This window comes from Ursus arctos, unplaced genomic scaffold (assembly GCF_023065955.2).
Source record: "Ursus arctos isolate Adak ecotype North America unplaced genomic scaffold, UrsArc2.0 scaffold_7, whole genome shotgun sequence".
Lineage (NCBI taxonomy): Eukaryota > Metazoa > Chordata > Mammalia > Carnivora > Ursidae > Ursus > Ursus arctos.
The window spans coordinates 16,345,740-16,366,351 of NW_026623089.1; the positions used below are offsets into that span (position 1 = coordinate 16,345,740).

Below are 20,612 nucleotides of genomic sequence, written 5' to 3' on the forward strand. Positions count from 1 at the left end.
AAAAAACCCACAAAGAAACGTGGGACAGTGTTGGCAGAAACATCCAAATCAAGGACCAAGACTCTCCACGGTCTGCTCTGGCTCATGACAACCAAACCCAAGTCCTGGACGCTCTGCTGATGGGACAGCATATCAGACATGTCTCAGGAGCCACTTTAGAGCCACACAGCCTCACCTGTCTCACTTGTGCCGGCCCAGGCTCAGCAGGGGCAGCAGGCTCCGTGTGGGCTTGCCATCATCACGGGGGCACAACCAACAGTGTCTTGGGCCTTCTGTTGCCCTTCGCTTTCCCCCTGTAGCTGTTGAGGCATAAGATGCTGTGGGACGCCATGGGCATCCCCACAGCACAGACGTGTAGGGGAGTTAACACCCAATGGGGCAGAACTTTCACCAAAGGGAGATGGGCCACAAATACATTCCTCCACCTTCCTTGATGTAGCAGATGTTCCCGAGTAGCAGTTGTTTATACGGCCTCTTGGAAGATGGAGATCAAGCAGTCCAATGCACCTCACATCAGCTAGTGGCTACTTTGACAATGAACCTTCATATTGACTCTCACCCCTCCATTTCCTGCCTCCTCACTTCTGCTTCCTGGGTCTTCAATGCTCAGTAAAGTCCTTAAACATAAGCCTTTGCTTCATGTTCTGTTTTCTGGGGACCCCAGGCCAATCCTGAAGGCCACAGGAGTGTTGTGTGCTTATCAGCTAAGGCTTGGATGGCCTGAGGTAGTCACCGTGGCAAGGGGGAGGGCTCTACCGGATGTGAGCGCGGTGCGATGGGCAAAGGTGAGTTGGCCCACAGTGCCGGCAAGGCAGACCAGGGCTGTGTCAATCTTACCCCAACACTGAGTGGTCACTGAGTTCCTTACAGGATCCATTTCCAGTTCACTGGGATGGTTTCTCCTCATGACTTCTGATCTAATAATGCCTTTTAAAAGCAGAAGTGATAGTACAGGTCAAATTGAACCTCTTCATTCTGGTAATTTCTGTTTTCGAGAGGTTGAGTGAGAATCGGCTGCAGCTGTCCAGGGCAATCATACCTTAGAAGTGTTCACGTGGCTTTTACCTTAAATGAAATCTGACTGTAATTCCACATCCCTCTGGATTGGGGCAGAGTCCTCTCTCAGTGGTTACTGGGGTTTGCAGCCCACTTCCAGGTCAGGCTTGAGAAGCCTGGTATAGAGCAGAATGTTCTGGGAAGGCTTCGAGTCTTTGCTCTTTGTTGTTCCCATTTGCTCAAGCTTCCTGCACCACCTTCCAGTGTGGGAGTCTTCCAGAGCCCGGAGTCCCTGCCTAGAGTCCCCTTCCTGCTGAGAGAGCAGCCTAGGGCCCCACTATCTCTCTGTGGGAACTTCAGACTGCAGCCCCTCCTTAGTTTCCTGTGAGTGTTACTTTCTACTTTTCTTCACTTGCTTTGCAGCCTTCCCCTGGCCCCCCACCCCGCCCCAGCTAACACAAAACAAAAGTACTGCTGACTTCTCTCCACCAGGGACCTCCAGCCCCCCACCCCGCCCCAGCTAACACAAAACAAAAGTACTGCTGACTTCTCTCCACCTAGGGACCTCCAGCCATCATCTCAAGAGTGTTTAGACCAAAGGTCACTAAGGGGTAGCCTGCCCAAGTCCTGGACTCTCTGCTGCCCCTGCCCTTGTGTTATTCCCAGTGTTTTACAAAACAGAGACTTTGATGTGTAAATGCAAGTGTTTGGCTTCCCTGGACAAGTCAGTATTTGGCAGGGCTAGGTACTGATTCCCTCAAGACAAGTTGCCTGGGATTGAGGAGTGGTGGTTGCATCAGATGGGGCATGTGCCCGCCCTTTTGGGAAGGTCCCTAATATGACTTATGACTTCACTTCTGGCCTCTGTGGGCATTTTGGTGGGAGTATTAAGTTTGTTTCATTGATTCAGTACGTACTTATTGTGCATCTTTTCTGTGTCAGGCCTTGTGCTTGGCACTAGAGATAGAAATGACAAGGACCAGGGATCCTGTTTTGATTGAATTTATATTTTGATGGAGGAGACAGATAATTTTAAAAAGCAGAGATTCTAATATTCAAGATATCAGGTGGGGGTTAACTGCCATTAAGAACATAAAGCAGGGTTAGGGTCATGGGAGGCAGTGAGCTGAGGGATGGGAACAGATGAGGTACCATCTTTTGTAAGCTGTTTCTAGAAGGTCTGTTTTAAGGTGACATGTAGAGGACAATGAAGTCAATGGAGGAGCTACAGAAAGCCAGGAAGAGAGGACTTGTCTTTAGGCTGCCCCACTTCAGGCCCAGGAGGCAAGAGAATAAACAGACAGATCTTAGAACAGCCCAGGATAACATAAGGGCCAAACCACTGAGAGATCTAGTGTGTTCTTAGTTTTGCATTCGAGCAGAAGTTCAACACAAATAAATATCTTAATCAGTTTTCAGCCTCACTGTTGTAAACATTTTCGAAATTGATTTTTTAAAATTTATTTATTTATTTGAGATAGATGTGGGGGGAGTGACAGAGGGAGAGATTGTTCAGGCAGACTCCCCGCTGAATGTGGAGCCCAACACAGGGCTTGATCTCAGGACCCTGAGATCATGACCTGAGCCGAAACCAAGAATTGGGTGCTCAACCGACTGAGCCACCCAGGCGCCCCATGTTGTAACCACTTTTAATAGATAAAGCCAAAATTTCAAATACAGTGTTTACGCTTCCCACGGATTGAATCAATCCTGTTTTATCTCTTATATTTTTGGGAGCCGGCCTCTCTGCTTCAGTCATAGGCCGCATAGAGCAAGCTTTTCTAAATTGGATTGTTGGATGAGTGTAGGTCCTATCTCTTTGTATTCTTTTCTTGGGTTATGATCACAGTTCGTGTTAAACTACTACATGCTGCCTAGTCATACACGAGGATTCGGTCACCCACATAAACATGATGCTGTTGTGAGTTCATTTTTCTATTTAGAGAAACATGTCAGCTAGAAATACCTCCACCTAATTTCCCAGGCGCATGCGTGCTGAGTGAGTGGCCAAAATAGCCCCTTGAGTAAGTGGCAGCTTTAAAAGCCATCCAGCTGCTGACTTCAAACTAGAAGGTCAGCAAAGGAAAGTGGAAGTTGGATTTCGAGTGATCAAGGTGCCTACGGGGATTTCACGGTGGTCAGGATTTTGGAGACTTGCACAGCTAGCCTGGGACTTTTCCTTGGATTTCTTGCCCGTTGCCTAGCTTTGTCTTCTCTCTTCGGACATCAGGATGAATGTGCAGGCTTGCTCCAGGTGTGGGTATGGAGTTTATCCTGCCGAGAAGATCAACTGTCTCGATCAGGTCAGTGGACCTTTCTTGGCCTTTGGAAATAATAACCAATATGGGAGACTTATCTTCTCGCATATGGACATGTAGGGTTTTTTGAACCATCAAAACAAGATGTATTTCTCCTCTTTCTTCAGTTCTACCCATTTCTATCTCTGTCTTCTATGTTGCCTTGCAAAAAAAGGTTATTCATTTATTTAACATATTGTAGTTGTGTGTGTGTGTGTGTGTATTACCATTTTATCTCTAAGGATCCATTACCTGGAAATGTATAAGAATCCTGAGTCTGGAAGAAAAGGTAATTTTGCTACATCTTTTTCTATATTATTTCCAGATCTGGCATAAGGCATGTTTTCACTGTGAAGTTTGCAAGATGATGCTGTCGGTTAATAATTTCGTGAGTCACCAGAAAAAGCCATACTGTCATGCGTAAGTGTTTGGTGTCCCATCTCACCACCTCTTGGGTTTTATTTATTTCTTAACAAGTAGCCAACCAAAGCTTCCAATCACACAGCCCAGAGTTAAATCCAAGAAATATCTTCCCCAAAGTTTTCCTTTATATATAATCAATGAAGAGCCCTAAGGCAGGATTTTATGCAAAGGACAGAAAGTTTAAATTTTCAGATTTCTTTTAAGTAAAAAGTCAAATATATCTGCTATAACCCCATGTCAAATCATTAAATACTGTGCAGAAGAGTGTAATGGCCACAGATATGCCTATAGAGCTTTAATTTTTTTCTTTTAAATAATTCCAGAATCCTTTTCTATTTTTTCCAGAAAGTTTTTACGTGACCATTCCCAGTTAAATTTGGTCTCTAAGTTATATATATTGAATTTAATTGATTTCCTTTTTTTTCCTTTAAGACATTGCCTGGAAAATCATAAACTTAATTATTAAGTTTTATGTTTATCAGCTTTTTAAAAAATGACTGTACTTTTAGGGATAGTCACTCAATCATCTAAAGAATATTTCTAATTTTGGTTTATATCTATTTTTTCTAGCCATAACCCCAAGAACAACACTTTCACAAGTGTCTATCATACTCCATTAAATCTGAATGTGAGGAAGTCCCCAGAAACCATCCATGGGGTAAGTGACTTAATTTTGAATTTCAAAATAGCCTTTAAAGAAAATTTCTCAACTCAGGTTTTTAAGTGTCTGTGTTGACATTGAACCTGTTCATGTCTTCATTTATAAGTGCATTTAAGTAACAGATATTGCTGTTTGTCCTACCACAATGTAAGAGCCAAGATAATCTAGCTTGACTATCTGATGTCTCTGTAATCTCCGTCTGCCAGCTCTATTCACATTGATGGCCGTTTACCTGATAGGCCCTGTATAACTAGGTGCCTAATAACCCAAAAGTTTATGTAGCTGGAAAACATTACAAGAGCCTTTCTTTACTTTCTCCCATGATTATTTTGGTATAGAAAATTAAATACCTCTAGTTCCACACTCTTAAAATCTCTCTGAATTCAGCAGTTTTTAGGATTACCAGCAGCCTCTCTTTCTCCTGGGGGCAGGGGTAGGTCAAAGATATTTTGATTTGGCAGTGATGTTTGGATAGACAAGAAAGCCGTGTTGATAAACCAACCTCTTTTGAAAAACCAACAATGGGGTCTTGTCAAATAGCTAGCTACGGCTCGGATGCCTGCATTTATTAAAGTGATGACTCATTTAACTTCTTTCCCCCCGCCCCACGGAAGTTGCTCTGTGGGATGGAGCTACCAACTTTCTAAAATTAGAAAATTGCACAGGAGGTGGAAGGCTGTCAGTGAGCCACCCTCCTCATGTCCCCTCACCTTGGACTGCCTCTTGGGCCTGCCCAGGCCGCCAGTCTCCGCAGAAAAACGTGTGTTCGATAGAGCTTCCCTCACGCCTCCTGCCAAGTAGCTTATTTTGCTAAGAGCCCTGCACTAATTGTGAGCTTATTATTTTTTTTAACATGCTCATGTAACATTTACTGTACAATCGTTTAATCCACTTAATACACATTACTCTCCAATAGGGTAAGTACTATTATTATCCCATTCTGCTGGTGAGGAGCCCGACGTGCAGAGCTGCTCAGACATCACTGATTTCGAAGGATTTGCAAGCCTTAAGCGTTCACAAGCCATTCTAGATTACTGAGAGGCTTCGTTCTTTTAGGATCTTGTTTTCGTCTCTTGACGTCTAAGGGCCGCTACACAAAACTGCGATAAGTACGGAGTGTAGCTCTTAATGAAACAGAATGCCAAGCATTCTGCTGGGCTCTTTATCTTGTCTCACCTGTTCTTCACAAGAATCCTCTGTAATCTCTTACAGTTGAGGAGGCTGAGGCTCAGAGAGGTTAAGTAACCTGCCGGCTTTTACAGCGGGTACCAATCCAGATCTCTCTGACTCTGGAACCCATACCCTAAACTGCTCCGTTGGCCTACTTCTGTGCACATAGTGCCAATTGTCCAGAAGGAAAAAAGCACTTGTTTATGTTTATAAACATCCAGATGTTTCTACCATTGATAGCCAGCATTTGACAGATTCAACCCCAGGAGAAGTACTTACACCATCTGCGTGCTGTTTGTACATATGCTCTTTACAACGAGATCCCTGATATCTTTACTTTTCCACACTCCACTAGCTCTTACCTGGCATGTCCCTACCTTCCAATCATACAACAGGTCACACAATGTTACCTTTCTTTGAGGTGGTAGCGGATTTATTTTCTTTTCACTGTGTGCGACAGGCCCGATCTGGAGGGAGAATTTTGCTGGTTCTGGTTCTAGCCACAGACAGTGATGTGAACTTCCCGGGACGTCTCTGTGTGTGCGCTTGTTTGCTTCTGTGCCAATATGTGTGCGTGTGTATAAATGTGTGTGTGTGCGTATGGGGAGTGTATGTATGTGTGGGTGTGGGTGTGAATAGGTGTGCACGGGCACACACACGTGTGTACGTGGTGTATGGATATACGTATGTGCGTGTGCATGCATGTGTGTGCATATGTATGTGTGTGTGTGGTGTGTGTGTGTGTGTACGTCTCTGTGTATATTTGCGTGTACGTGGCGTGTGTGTGTATACATGTATATTTGTGTGTGTGTGTATGTGTGTGTTATGCCAAACCATTGGCTGTGGAGGTCACTTTCTCCTCTTCCCCCACCAGGAAAAATTTCAAATGGACAGCTGTGCCCCTTCTAGGCCCAGGGTCTTATAGGCACCTGAGGAAGGGGGATGGTTGACTTTCTTGCATCTCTGAGAGATTTTGCCAATTGGATAAAAACAAATTTGTTGCGCATGTGCTAAAAGAAAGAACAAAGGGGATGTTTCAGTGATGGTGATGAAGGAGGAAAGGAAAGAATTTGAGTTGGCATTCAAAGCAGGCTGACATTTTTGTGTTTCCTAGATGTCACCCTTTTGAAAATTAATAAATAAAGAAATGGCTAAGACAAAATTTCCTGTTTGGTAGGTGTGCATGGTATTTGTAGGAGAATAAAACATCTAGATTCTCTTTTTTTCAGAGAAGGGACGTTAGCTCTTAATGCTTCGTCCTTACCTCACAAGTGACACTTAACGGCTTTTTTCCTCTTCCCACTTCCTCAGAATAATCGGAATCTCATGAAAAGTCTCTGGAGAGGCACTCCCCAGTGATGGATTTGTCCCATGCATGGAGGACAACAAATAAGGCTTTCTATTTTGGTCACACTATTCTGATTCCTTAAGGCGATGGCTCTCGAGGAGGGCAATTTTACTCCTCAGGGGATATTTGTGATGTCTGGGGACTTTTTAGAATGTCACAGCTGGCAGGGAGGGGTACTGTTGGCATCTGATGGGTAAGGACCAGCTATGCTGCTAAACGTCCTGCAGTGCCCCAGACAGCCCTGGGAAAAGGAGTTAACCGGCCCCCAATATCAGTAGTGCTGCCGACCAGAAACACTGCTTTCAGTCTATGTCGTGTTCGCGGTTGTTTCTCAAAATCCGGGGGAAGAAGCAGGTAAAGCACTCTCGATTTATATATTTAAAAATACACATATAGTAGCTGCATTGAGCAGGAGCCAGCCTAGAAATTCGATGAGAGGAAGTGCCCTCCATGTGGAAATAGAATTCCTAGATTCTAAGCCTGTTTCTGATTACCCGTTGAATGACTTTAGTTAAGGTCGCTTCTTTGCTTTCAGTTTCTTTCTTCATCTGTAAAATTCATGATTTCAACTTCCGCTTATTAAAATTGCAGGTTTCTGGCCCCATTTTAGACCTCATCCATTATGATATCTGGGTTGGGACCTAAGACCTTTTGATTTCTTCTTTTATGGTGGGTCCTTTTTATGTTGTCTTGAAGAACTCTTTGCCCATCCCAAGAATCCAAAGATACCATTGCGATGTCAGCTCTGCCCAAACTGATCTACACGTTCAATGTAATTCCAGTCGATATCCTGGCATTTCTCGTAGAAATTGACCCACGGATTCCAAAATTGATGTGAACCACACAAGGACTCTAGAATAGCCAAGAAATTCTGAAGAACAAAATTGAAGGACTTTAGTTATGAGATTTTGAGATTTACTACAAAAGTAGTAGTCCTTAACTTGGCGTAGTATTGCATAAGAATAGACAGACTAGTGGAATGCAATCCAAGGTCCAGAAATAGAGCCGCGCATATGTGGTCACTTGAATTATGACAGATGTGCCACTGCGATTCAGTGTAGCAAGGACGATCTTTCAGGAAAGCGGTACTGGAGTTATTGGATATTCGTGTGGAAAAAAAATGAACCTGGACCCCTACCTCACACCTATACACAAAAACTAACTCAAGGTGTATTGCAGGTCAATATGTTAAAGGTAAAATTATAAAGCATAAGAGAACATGTACATGAATTTGGGGAGCCAACAATTTGACAAGCTCCCCGGGTGATTGTTCCACAGACGAAAGTTAAGAACCACCACTCTACAATCTAGCGTTTTCTGAGGTTACTCTAACCTGAATACTAGGGTGTCGTGTGATAAGTTCATTGAGACCTTCCGTCTTTTTAATTGCACTGCTAGCGAGAGCTTTGCACACTGCAGAGGCTCTGTATGCTTCACCTGGCTAGTAAAACAGGTGAAGCCACAGTGCGACTGACAAACACAGTGTGTGTCATTGTGCACTTAACAAGGTTTGCCATTGAGATTTAGAACAATCCCTCCAATTTAACTGTGTGTTGTTTATTTTCTTTCTCTTCTCTGATGGAAACGTTACTGACAACATCTCCATGGTGCAGATTGACGACCAAGATGATGGCGGACAGTTTAAGTCGGTTTTTCACTGGGACATGAAATCCAGGGATGGGACAGCTGCCCCTAATGGGCAGCCCCTGATGAAAGAGGTGAGAGGAGAGGTGTGAATGGGTTTGGGAAAAAAGGAAAAGTATGACACACTCTGCAAGTGAGATGCATTGTGAGTATTACTTCTAGAGAAATTGATACGGCTTTCGTTCACCCAATTTGTGATTCCAGCACTCTACAGAAGACATTCCCCAGTGTGTCGTGGGGTCATCTCCACTGTATCTGCTTCCAGTCCAAACTCACTAGTCAGTTTGTCCCTTCCAACCACTGTGTTTCTGTCCCTGGGAACAACCACCCAGGCTGGAGACCACGGCTGCCCTTCCTCCCTCTGCTACTTCCCTCAGCTCTGCCCCTTGCCCTGCATTTCACTGTCCCTGCTCTGATACACGTCATTTCCTGCTTGGACCTTTGTCAGGGCTTCCCGAATGGCCTCCTCTCTTCTGGCTTTGCCTCTGTCCAGCCTGTCGAGTGACATTGGTCACACGCAGCTTCCTAGATGGCCCTAACTTACTCTTCCTACCACCTGAGCATTTATGCTCACTAGGGAGAGTCTCATCATTTCAAAATTCCTCAGCCATTTATTTTTCATTATACTCATAATACTTGTGTTTTCCCCATTGTAAAAAAAAAAAAAATCCAAAGTACAAAGCTGACCCCTTGTGCACTGTGTCCAATCAGTCCCTCTGCAGAGGTACCTGTCGCCATTAGTCTCGCGGGTATTCTTTCATACTTTGCTTATTTACAAATATGTATCTATGTAATTTATTTCTCAGTACTCCCGTTTGGATACGACCACTGCCACGTACTGAGGGGCCTTTGATGAATCATTTAATCATTCTTTTCTTTGGCTTTCTCATCTATAAACTGAACTTCTGACAATTCCTGATTCACAGAACTATTGTGAAGATTAAAAGAGTGTATAAATGTAAAGATCTTAGAACAATGGTAGGCACAATAAATATTAGCCATTATTTTCACTGAAATTATATATGTGTATTTCTATTGGGATGTGTAAGTTTTTCCATGAAAGAGCCTTGTTTTGCAACTTGTACTTTTCTTTTTTTTTTTTTTAAAGATTTTATTTATTTATTTAACAGAGATAGCCAGCAAGAGAGGGAACACAAGCAGGGGAAGTGGGAGAGGAAGAAGCAGGCTCATAGTGGAGGAGCCTGATGTGGGGCTTGATCCCATAACGCCGGGATCACGCCCTGAGCCGAAGGCAGGCGCTTAACCGCTGTGCCACCCAGGCGTCCCTGCAACTTGTACTTTTCAATCAACAAATATCTTGGAGCTATTTCTGTGTCAACCTCCTTTTAAGTTATTGTGGATGGGTGTATCATGAGTGCAACCATTAAGAATGGACGTATCATGTTCTTCTATTGATGGGCAGGGTTCTTTCCAATTTTTTTCCTATTATGAATTTGTAATGGAGACCCTTGTGTGTGACTTCTTTTGGACACAAGTGAGTGTTTCTCTAGAATAGATAATGAAAAATGAGGTTGCTAGGTCAAAGGGTGCACGCCTTTTTAATTTCCATGGCCACTGTCAAATTGCGCTCTGAAATGGCTGTGCATTTGATGCTCTTCTGGGCAGAGGATGGGAATACTTATTCCTCCACACTCTCACCAATATTTGGTATTACCAGATAAAAGTTTTTGATAATTTCTATCATGTTGTTTTAAGTTGAATTTCCCTGATTGCTAGTATGATTGAGCATATTTTCATGTATGAATTATCTGTCTTTCCAGATCTCCAAAACATGGTTCTACCCAACCTGTCCAGTTTGCCCCCACTTCCAAACCACTTGGCTCTCTATCTCTCCCCCTCAATTCCAATCAAACCCATCTCCTCATAGTCTTTCCCGCAAAACCCATCATTGCCTTTATGCTTTTATTCATGGTAGTCCTCACTCCAGGAATTTACTCAACAAACGCTTATTGAATCAATTATGTGCCAGGCACTGTTCCAGGCTGTTAGAATACATCAGTGAACAAAACTGATGAAAATCCCTGCCTTCATGGAACTGACCATCTAGAATGGATGTCCTTCTTTCTCCTTTTGTCCCTGTTAACTGATCTCAGCCTTGGAGGTCCAGCTCAGGTTCCATCTTCTTATCCAGAATGGGGCCCATTGCATACAGATTGCTTCTCAAAACCTTGTGTTTATCATCAATACAGCACACTTAAGCACACAGACATTTTCTAATCACTACTTGTTTCCTATGTTGGTTTCATCTCCTGTATAGGCCACAGATATCTTAAATAAGAAACTGTCTTCCTTTTTTTGGCTTTTCTGTTCCCAGTATTAATTGCTTATCCCAATATTAAGCACATGACAAGTAGTAAGTTTTTGCAGCATGTCTGAATCATGCTGGTTAATCTCGCATCGCCTGTCAATCTAGGGACAGAGATGAGCAAAGAAATGCTAAGTTACATTTGAAACCCTTCTAGAATATAAGTGAATCTCAGAAAGTTCAATTTTTTTAGGATATTAGATTATTTTCTAGGTGAAAAAATTGAACATTTTTCTTAGTTGAGACCCACTGTATGTAGTAGGATTTTATAGTTTTTAGAGAATTTCTCTTATGTTGACAGTGTATGTGAGCGTTGCTAAGTGGGTGGGGGTAGGTCTTACCAACCAAATGTGTGGGGTATGTGTTTATTCATTTGAGTGTTTCCTTTATAGAGAGGCTATTGGACTGGATATGGGGAAGGGAATGCTTGGTGCCCAGGAGCTCTGCCAGACCCCGAAATCGTAAGGATGGTTGAGTCCCGAAAGTCTCTTGGTGAGGTAAGGGCCCTAGAACTTATTCTAGCAATTAATTTGAATGTTTCTTTATATTAAGATTGTGGTAGACAGACTATTGGCCCCTCCCCCAAAGATTACCATGTCCCGATCCCCGGAACTGTGTAACCATTACAATACCTGGCCAAGGGGACTTTGCTAATATGATTAAGTTAAGGATCTTGAGATAGGAACATTACCCTGGATTATTAGGGTAGATGAACGTAATCACAAGGGGTCTTATAAGGAGGAAGGCAAGAGGGTCAGAGTCAGAGACAAGGTGATGTGATAACAGAAGCAGAGGTCCAAACCATTGGGAGCCATACACTAGAAAGCCTCTAGAAAAGGTAAAGAAATGGAGTCTCCTCTAGAGCCTCCAGAAGAGACCAGCCCTGATGGCCCATTTTAGACTTCTGTCCTCCCAGCACTGTAACGGGATTTTAGTAGATTTTCATGTAGTAAAGGCAGTTTTGACCCAGATTATGGAAATCCTTAGCGATTTGCTCATGGTACCTTCTGGTCCTCTCCACACACTCAAGGCACTTGCCCTTTGAAGAAACCACTTGAAACTATCGTCAGTCTTTAGTGACTTTGCCTTTAGCAGATGGAAAGAAAACAGAGACACAAAAACTAGGGGCCATGTCTCATTAGGAGAACTAATCATCAGAGGTACTCAAAAAGTAAGAAGGGAAACCTAACATTTTACTCTCAATGCTGTAGGACTAATTCTAGCCGATGAGTTACAGAAAAGTCTCCCACACATTAACTGCTGCATTATCATACAAGCCTTTGAGTCAAAGGGGTTGTGCTCTCTTTGGGTCCCTTGGGTTGGGCCAAGTTCCACATAATTTGACATAAGCCCTGAAGGGGAATCCCTTTGACCTGGGAAATAGGATTTTTTCAGTGTCGAATGTGTTATTCAAATCACCAGTGGAATAACATTTTCGAATTTACTCCAGGTGATTGAAATGGTTTCCAACTACCTTATAAATCCAGTTGCATTGGTTCTGATGATGCTTGCAATTATAATTTTATTTGTTCTTATCTGATACCATATTGGTTCTCGTGCTGACGTTGACTCTGACCAGCAGGAGTATACAGAAAACTATGAGCAACAGAGAGGCAAGGGGAGCTTTCCAGCCATGATCACGCCTGCTTATCAAAGAGCCAAGAAAGCCAACCAGCTGGCCAGCCAAGTGAGCGTCCCAGTGCTTATTCACCTTAGATTATGCTAATTTTTGTCACTAATGAAATTCTAGGATTCAAATAAAAACCAGTAAGGGAGTGCTTATGGACAGTAGGTGTCATTAGTATGGGATTATGGAAAAAACTGTGCTCTTATGTCTTCCCTATCTGTTATCCTCTGTGCCTTGATTGGGCCATATCTAGCAAATGGAGAGACCAGCTAGCTCCTCCAAAACTGGACCAAATAATTTCTCGAGGTCACTTTAACAGTTCAGACACTGATTCTTAGTAAGTGGATGGCATGTCCTTCTGAGGAAGAACCAAGCTTTTTGCCTAGGACCATTCTCCTGCACCTGACACAGTAACACTGATGCTTTCTGAAGAGGAGCTTATGAAGCCAGCACTAAAGAATGGGCTATAGGCTTGTGTTGAGTCTAGCCTGATGGTATAGCTTCAGGACAGCTGCAAGGAAGGGTTCTCACAAAGGCTGGTGGGTATGACCTTGACTCCATGCTGTCTCTTCATCAGGTGGAATACAAGAGAGGGCATGATGAGCGTGTCTCCAGGTTCACCACGGTGGCGGATACCCCTGAGCTGCTACGGGCCAAGGCAGGGGGACAGCTTCAAAGTGATGTAAGAAATGATGGAGGCCTAGAGGCCTTTAAGATTTTCCTTTCCTTCCTTCCTTGGAGGTGGCGGGAAGAAGAATGGAGGAGGCCTCTTGGTCCCACATGGGAGCCAGGGAGAACTTTCTAAGGTCAAGAATGGTCAAGTCAGGGGCGCCTGGGTGGCTCAGTTGTTAAGCGTCTGCCTTTGGCTCAGGGCGTGATCCCGGCACTCTGGGATCGAGCCCCACATCAGGCTCCTCTGCTGGGAGCCTGCTTCTTCCTCTCCCACTCCCCCTGCTTTTCTCTCTCTCATTGGCTGTCTCTCTCACTGGCTGTCTCTGTGTCAAACAAATAAATAAATAAAATCTTAAAAAAAAAAATGGTCAAGTCAGATAAGTCAGCCAGCACAGACCTTGTGAAAACTCTTCCTTAGAGAGAAAACTTAGTATCAGTCACAAATCAGATGTATGTGATTAATCTGAAAAAATTTAGTCCTTGTCGCTGCAAATTATAGAACATAACTTCTTTTTTTTTTTTTTTTAAAGATTTTATTTATTTATTTGACAGAGAGAGACAGCCAGCGAGAGAGGGAACACAAGCAGGGGAAGTGGGAGAGGAAGAAGCAGGCTCCCAGTGGAGGAGCCTGATGTGGGGCTCGAACCCAGAACACTGGGATCACGCCCTGAGCCGAAGGCAGACGCTTAACCACTGCACTACCCAGGCGCCCCTAGAACATAACTTCTAAGGAATTTCTATTTGCCTTTTCATAGCCCACTTGTTCCCTAGCATAATAAGACCAAGAACTTAGTCTTCTTCTAAGTGGGAACTGTAAGCACAAATCCAGGTTCAGCTTAACGAGTGGCTTCCATTTGCCTTGGGTTGAGAAGCCTCTTTTGTCTCCTAGACTAGACTGGTGGCTCCTTGAGGGCAAAAGCCTTCTTCCTCTGCCTAGCCCCACCACCTGGCCCACAGCCCATGCTTCAAAAGTATGTGTTGAATTCTGCATTGAGTGTCTCCATATAACAGGCTCTGTGCTGGGTTTTGGGAAGTAAAAAGGTAAAGAAGATGCATGTGGTCCATCAAGCCATAAGCCAATGATGATGCCACAGGGGCTGTGACAGGGTGATGTGAGGGCATCATGCAAGCCCGTGGCAGGGCTTCTCATCAGACAGCCTGGTATATCGTGGGATTGTGGCATGAAATTCATTTTCTTTTTTCATGTTCCAGGTGAGATACACAGAAGACTATGAACAGCAGAGAGGGAAAGGCAGTTTTCCTGCTATGATCACACCTGCTTATCAGATAGCCAAGAGAGCCAATGAGCTGGCCAGTGATGTGAGTGTCCATGACAGTGTATTCGTGGTAGGGGAGGAAGTTACACGGGCCTGGCGAGTACAACTTCCTGTCTGCTTTTGCATGCACCATGGTCCAGGGAGTAGCTTTCCTTCACAGTTTTGAATCGGTTTTACTTTTATGCCTAAGACGCACTTCCTGGACCCAAGCAGAAAGAGAACATTCCACCAGATGTTCGTTTTTACTCTTCTGGCTTCTGTGCATAGAAGGTGAAATTCACCAGGCTTGTCCTTTCCCTTCATTTAGGTGAGGTACCATCAACAATATCAAAGAGAAATGAAGGGAATGGCTAGTCCGGCTGCTGGAGCTGCAGGCACAAGGGAATGCATGGACCAGTATGGCCAGGTAGGGGATGAAATCACTCCCTGGGAGCCTGCCCTTTCTGATGGTCAGTTCTTGGTGTGTCAGTAGCCCACTGGCCTATCACCCAACTGATGGCTCTTAAATCAGGGGTTGGGCTGTGGTTTATCTAGCCCTATTTACGAAAGGTGGATTTTTCTAAGTCAGAAAGTAACGACAATTACACTGGGCTCAGCTTGATCCACGTAGGAAAACAGTTTCTAAGCACTTTTTCTTTTCTTTTTTTAAAATAAAGAACCGCTATCAAGATGGTGAATTTGCCAAGAATAAAGCATTCTCACCTCTTCATTGAAGAATGGTCCCAAAGCCTAAGACTGGCTAGTTTTCTCTCATCGCTGTATGAGCTCGAAAGGGATCCAAATGCACTTCTGGAAGAATATTGGGCACTTCACTGAGTAGCAGGGCTCGTTTCTTAGAAAGTACATATCTGGTCTAGGTTGCTAGATGAAGCAGTTTGCCAGAGAACGCAAATCTTTTCCCCAATTTCACTTCTCACGTGAACTACCTAGTGACAGGGCATAAAAAGGTTGAGATGATAATGAGAAGCTAATTTTTATTTGTACATCCCTCCATATTTTCTCATGCTGAACAGGTGTAGGAGAGAAAGGGAACATTATCTTTTCACAGTTGGAAGTAAAGAATATTGGAAGGCTAAGTGCGTGTACTGGAAGAGTACGTTCAGTGGGCTTAGTTGATTTTTTAAAATTAATTGGAGAGTTGTTTGAATTTTTTTTATCAGTGGTTAGATTCTACGACATACATGATTTATTCAACATACATAATTTATGAAAGGAAACAAGTTGTTTCTTTTCTTTAGGAGAGTGTCTAGGGAGACACTCATGTAAGACTTGGGATGTGTGTGAAGATGAGGTGTGACCCCTTTGCAAATGTCTATCTGAGCAACAGTGTTCTGTCTTAAATGAAAAAGTCCATTTTGTTAAATTCTATAAGTTGCTTAAATGGCTTCAGGGTTTTAAACTCAATGAAATTATGTTTTTATGGGTTTCATGGTTTAAATCTATTGTAGAGAAGATAACTTTTAAAAATCACTTTAAAAAATATTTGATTCCTATATTTGGCAGAAAATATTTTGTTCTAAGTGTGGCCAGTGCTTTTCTGCCAAGGCATGAGCGTGTCTAGACATATCTATACACATCGATGAGACGTAACCTCACGGCGTCGTAGTTCGTTCTTGCTTATTAGGACATCTTGGCTGAAGTTTCCGGTCGTGCTAATAACAAATCTAAGAATCAAAGTGGGTGTCTTTTGATAGCACCGCCAACAACTGTCGAGAGGATCAGCCTTGTGTGGCATTTCCTTGTGTGATTTAGCAGGACCCGCCACGCATGAGTAGGAGGGAGTGAGAGAGAAGCAGACAGACAGTCAGATAAACTATACATATCTGTAGTGCCTAAAATGCCAAACAATTCATTCTTCCTCTTCACGAATAACTGTTTTTTTAGGTCAATGGACTATATCATGTAATCGCCTTATTGTTTGTAACTAGTCAGTTCCCCAGCAGGATTGAGTGTCTCACTAAAAGATTTACACACCCAACATAGATACATATAAGCAGAGAAGTTAAAATAAAGCTACAAGCCAGCCCCCACCCATAGAGCAGAAAGGGCAAAAGGGGATTACCAAAGAATTTGGGAGCCTTCATTATTATTATTTTATTTTAGCTTAACTTTTTTACTCGTTGCATTCCGCCCAGAACATTTTGGCAACCAAACATAAAGGAGCACTCAGGCTAAACAATTGTCATTACTGGATAAAGGGGAAGCCTAGACTTTCTAATTTGACCCAACTGTTTTGTTTAAGAAAATGTGTGTGCCAGACTCCGACCCTGGTGCGGGAGCGGGGCAGGTCCTTGCCTTGGAGGAAGCTGGAGGGAGACGGAGTCATGAGCCTGAGGGGGCATGTAAGGCTGTTTCAGATTGGTGGGAGCACAGATGAGGAAGCAGCCGATTCTGCCTGGGGCAGGACTGGAAATGAGGGAAGAGTTTCCCAGAGAGAAGGTAGAATCAGACAGGGTACATCCCCCTACCAGGAAAGGTTTATGCTACTGACATCATGACAGTTCCATGAGAGAGAAGGTTTTCTTTTGTGGGAATGGGTGGGTGGTGTGGGGAAGAGGAAGGAAGAAACAGGCTTGGATGATAATTGTCTGAAATATACATTTAGTCCCATTTAGAGTCTCTTAGGGCAATTTGAAATTTCCCCCCAAATACAAAAAATTCAAATAGTTATAAAATGCATTTCTTTTTGGCAAATATCATACATCGCTGAGAAAACAGTATCTGGGATGTTAATGGGTTTCTTTGCATAGATCTGCCAATGGGCCCAAGAAAGGCAGCATTTGAGATGACTGGAAGGCAGAGGGACCTCCCTGGTGTCAGATATGAGATGCGTACTTCATAATCCATGGGTCTAGGAGACTTGTAGAATGTCTGGAACAGGCTCTAGGAGAGTTCATTTCCAACCCCCTATCCATTCAGGGAGGGGAGCATCACTGATGGAAATTTTCGATTGGCCCAGCAGGGTTACTTGGAGAACTATCAGGAGCACAGAGGAAAAGGCAGCTTTCCCGCCATGATCACCCCAGCGTATCAGAATGCCAAGAAGGCCAACGAACTCGCTAGTGACGTGAGTACCACACTGGGACAGCCCGCAGAGCCTCCCAAGCAGAGGAGAAATGAGACTTTGAAGACGGGGCTTACGCGAAGCCTACACGCAGATCAATTGATTTAGAGCTGAGCCAGAGTAAAATGTTAGCCCCCAATTTCTCTCCAAATTTCTGACATCTCCTTCTTTCATTCAAACTGTTCGGTCACATTTATCTGCTTCAGAGGAGCGTGACACCAACAAACGGTGAAACTCACTTTAGGTGAGTTCAAGCAAGTGCAGATGCTGGTCCAGCCAGATTAGCTGGGATTAGGAGAGTCTTCGCAAAATAAGCCATCTAGAAATCTAGCACTTTAGGGGAACAGCTGATTAAAGCAGGTCATATGATTATCAAACTGGGAATAACCCAGTGGATAAAATGATTTTTATTTGCAGAATGCTGACCAGCTGGCGGTCCTTGAAAGATAGGCTATAATTAACCTCGGCCGAGTGGTGTGCACGCATAGATCTAACAGGCCAGCTCGAGCTTGTTCTATATATAGTTAGAAGCCACGCATGAGTTTCACACCCCCTTTGCCCTTCTCCTTTGCTCTGTGCTATTCAATTATACCCATTTGCCCAGCACAGTGCATTCTTGACCCAAGAGGGGAAGTAAAACACATAATTCACTTTGCCCCTCATTAGCAGGTTAGATGAGAAAAGATGTTGGAACCATGGGCAGACTAGATTTGGAATTACACCTTTTGGCATGCTTGATTCAAGACGTTTCTTCATGCAGAATTAGAGAATAAAGTACACCAAGTGTGAAAAGGGCCGGTAAAACTTTAATACAAAAGGGACTGAGTGGTTTATGGATTTCATGGAGGAAAAAAAAAAAAAGCCCATGTGATTTTTTTTTTTCCCTTCAGAAAATTCTCTTCAGTAAATCCTGACATTAAATGCGGGGTCATTTTGGAGTAATTTCTCTCACGGAGCATGAAAACAACAACTCTGGGCCCTTTTTGTATGCTTCTTTCAGATAAAATACAGGCGGGACTTCAATAAGATGAAAGGCCCTGCACATTATCACTCCCTCCCAGCCCAAGACAACTTGGTTCTCAAGCGGGCCCAGAGCGTGAACAAGCTTGTGAGCGAGGTGCGTACGGGGGACCGCAGACGGGGCAACCCCAGCGTGAAAAACTATGTGCAATGCCGCGGGAACTACACACGGTCACCAGTTCCCAGGGAACAAATGGGCAGTAAAGAAAAGCAACTCTCAAGAGAGCCTAGAATCAAACAAATTAAACAAATTAAGTTTCTCCAAGGGTTCAGAAGTTTCTTCTCAAATTCTCACAGGGCTGTAGATATCCCGAAGTTTTAGGCAGCAGATTTTTAGTTTAGTTTACTGCCCTAGCCAGCCTCTGTGACAATACGTCATTCATACAGAGTGGAAATCAAAAGATCAGAAAGTGTTTCCCACATGGAACCTCTCTCATTCTCTTATTATTGGGGTAGGGTTTCCCAGAAACTGTGTGTCCTGTGAATTCCCGGAGCTTGGAGGCTGGACTGGCCACAGGACGGTGTGTTTTGTTTGGTCGACCTGGTGATTCAGATTTCTTGAATTGCTGGGACTCTGGCAAGGAAATAACCCCTCGAGCTCCCAAATCCTTATCACGCCCTCCAGTCCTTTCTCTCACAGCAGCGTCTCCTTGGCATTTCCTCTCTGGACTGTAAAGGCATTTGAGTTAACAACCTCTTGCAAGAGGAAGAATGAGGGCTATTAAAAGTACTCCCCTACCAAGTTATCTGCAATTCAGAAGCAGATATTCAAGTATCCTAAAATATTTTTCTTCCCTAACCTCTAAAGGTCATCTTTGAACCCAAACTATTCCTTAATCTGTGGCCCTCTAACTTTGGGCTGCTCAGAATCACCAGGAGTGACATTTTCCTGATCTCTGCCAGAGGCTCATGTATTTTGAAGTAATTGATGGGTGCCTAGGTCTTGGAATCTGCATTTTCTTTTTTTCTTTCTTTCTTTCTTTTCTTTTTTTTTTTTTTTTTTGAATCTGCATTTTAAACAGATGTTTGAGATGGTTCTGATGCTCTAGGCCAGAGGTCAGCCAACTATGACCTGAGTGCCAAATTTGACCTATAGCCTGGTTTTGTAAATAAAGTTTTATTGGAACACAGCCACATCATGTTTGGTTACATATTGTCTCTGGCTGCTTTCACACAAGAGCAGAGACACATAGTTGCCAAACTTTGCTCTTGATTCACAGAACGTTAGATCTAGGTGGGACCTTGGCAATCTTTAGGTCCTCACTTTGTCATAGGTCTAGAAAAATAAAGTGTCTTATTCTGGTTCAGAGAGACTTTTAGGGACAGAGTTGGAACCAGATCTCTGAAAGTACAGTTTTACCACACAGGAAAACACTGTTAACATTTTGGCCTTTTTCTAGGTGAGGATACTATAAACAAGTACATGAATATAAAGACATTTATAGATTAGAATTCAACTATATTTATAGCTTGGTATACTTCTTTCACTTCTTATCAGATTGTGAGCATTATAATACATCTTGCATACTTTAAAAAGCATGTTTCCACCATATGTTTTATAAGACAGGATGATAATTTTTTTTTTTTTTGGTAAGAGGTCACAAGAGAATCTTCAATTTCTTTTTGCCCTTATGTTTATCCAGTAGGACAAACCAGTCATGCTCTATTCGTGGTAATCAGCCTTCAGCTACCTCCTCCGATTACTGGGGATGACTTGGGGCCTATTCAATAACTATAACCTTGAATCTTACATCCAGCTACCCAGGGGAGCTCAACTAGCCAATCCGTTTAAAATTAGAAGATGCTCTGTGCATCTATGAGTGGTCTCATTTATTATACTCCTATGTCAAGTAACTTTTTTGGTTAAATTTTATTGAAGTATACATATGGAGAAGTGTACAAGCCATATGTGCATAATGGGAGGGATTTCCGCAAGTGGACACATCCATGTAGCTAGCACCCAGACCAAGGAACAGAACATGACTCAGACATACCCCCATGATCCCCCAGACACTTTCCCCCAAGAGTAACTGTCATCCTGATTTCTAAAACCCATTTTGCCACTTTTTGGGCTGTATGATCTCTTA

At 43.3% G+C, this 20,612-nt stretch overlaps 1 protein-coding gene across 50 annotated transcripts in view; it reads left to right on the forward strand.

The window, feature by feature from the left end:
• Positions 1-2,984: 2,984 nt before the first annotated feature.
• The window catches only part of NRAP (nebulin related anchoring protein), a 69,603-nt gene continuing 51,975 nt past the window's right edge, over positions 2,985-20,612 (forward strand). For 5 of the 50 annotated variants that reach the window (XM_057308287.1, XM_044382138.3, XM_048218801.2 and 2 more), the window contains exons 1-11: positions 3,024-3,299; positions 3,619-3,713; positions 4,287-4,374; positions 8,509-8,613; positions 11,258-11,362; positions 12,448-12,552; positions 13,070-13,174; positions 14,377-14,484; positions 14,749-14,847; positions 17,401-17,508; positions 18,506-18,622. In XM_057308287.1, the coding sequence (XP_057164270.1) occupies positions 3,228-3,299; positions 3,619-3,713; positions 4,287-4,374; positions 8,509-8,613; positions 11,258-11,362; positions 12,448-12,552; positions 13,070-13,174; positions 14,377-14,484; positions 14,749-14,847; positions 17,401-17,508; positions 18,506-18,622 (1,107 nt within the window). In that variant the 5' untranslated portion in view covers positions 3,024-3,227. Of the gene's footprint in view, positions 3,300-3,618; positions 3,714-4,286; positions 4,375-8,508; positions 8,626-11,257; positions 11,363-12,444; positions 12,553-13,069; positions 13,175-14,376; positions 14,485-14,748; positions 14,848-17,400; positions 17,509-18,505; positions 18,623-20,612 lie in introns of all 50 variants that reach the window. The other 45 variants (XM_026494168.4, XM_057308302.1, XM_048218802.2 and 42 more) reach the window with 17 other exon arrangements.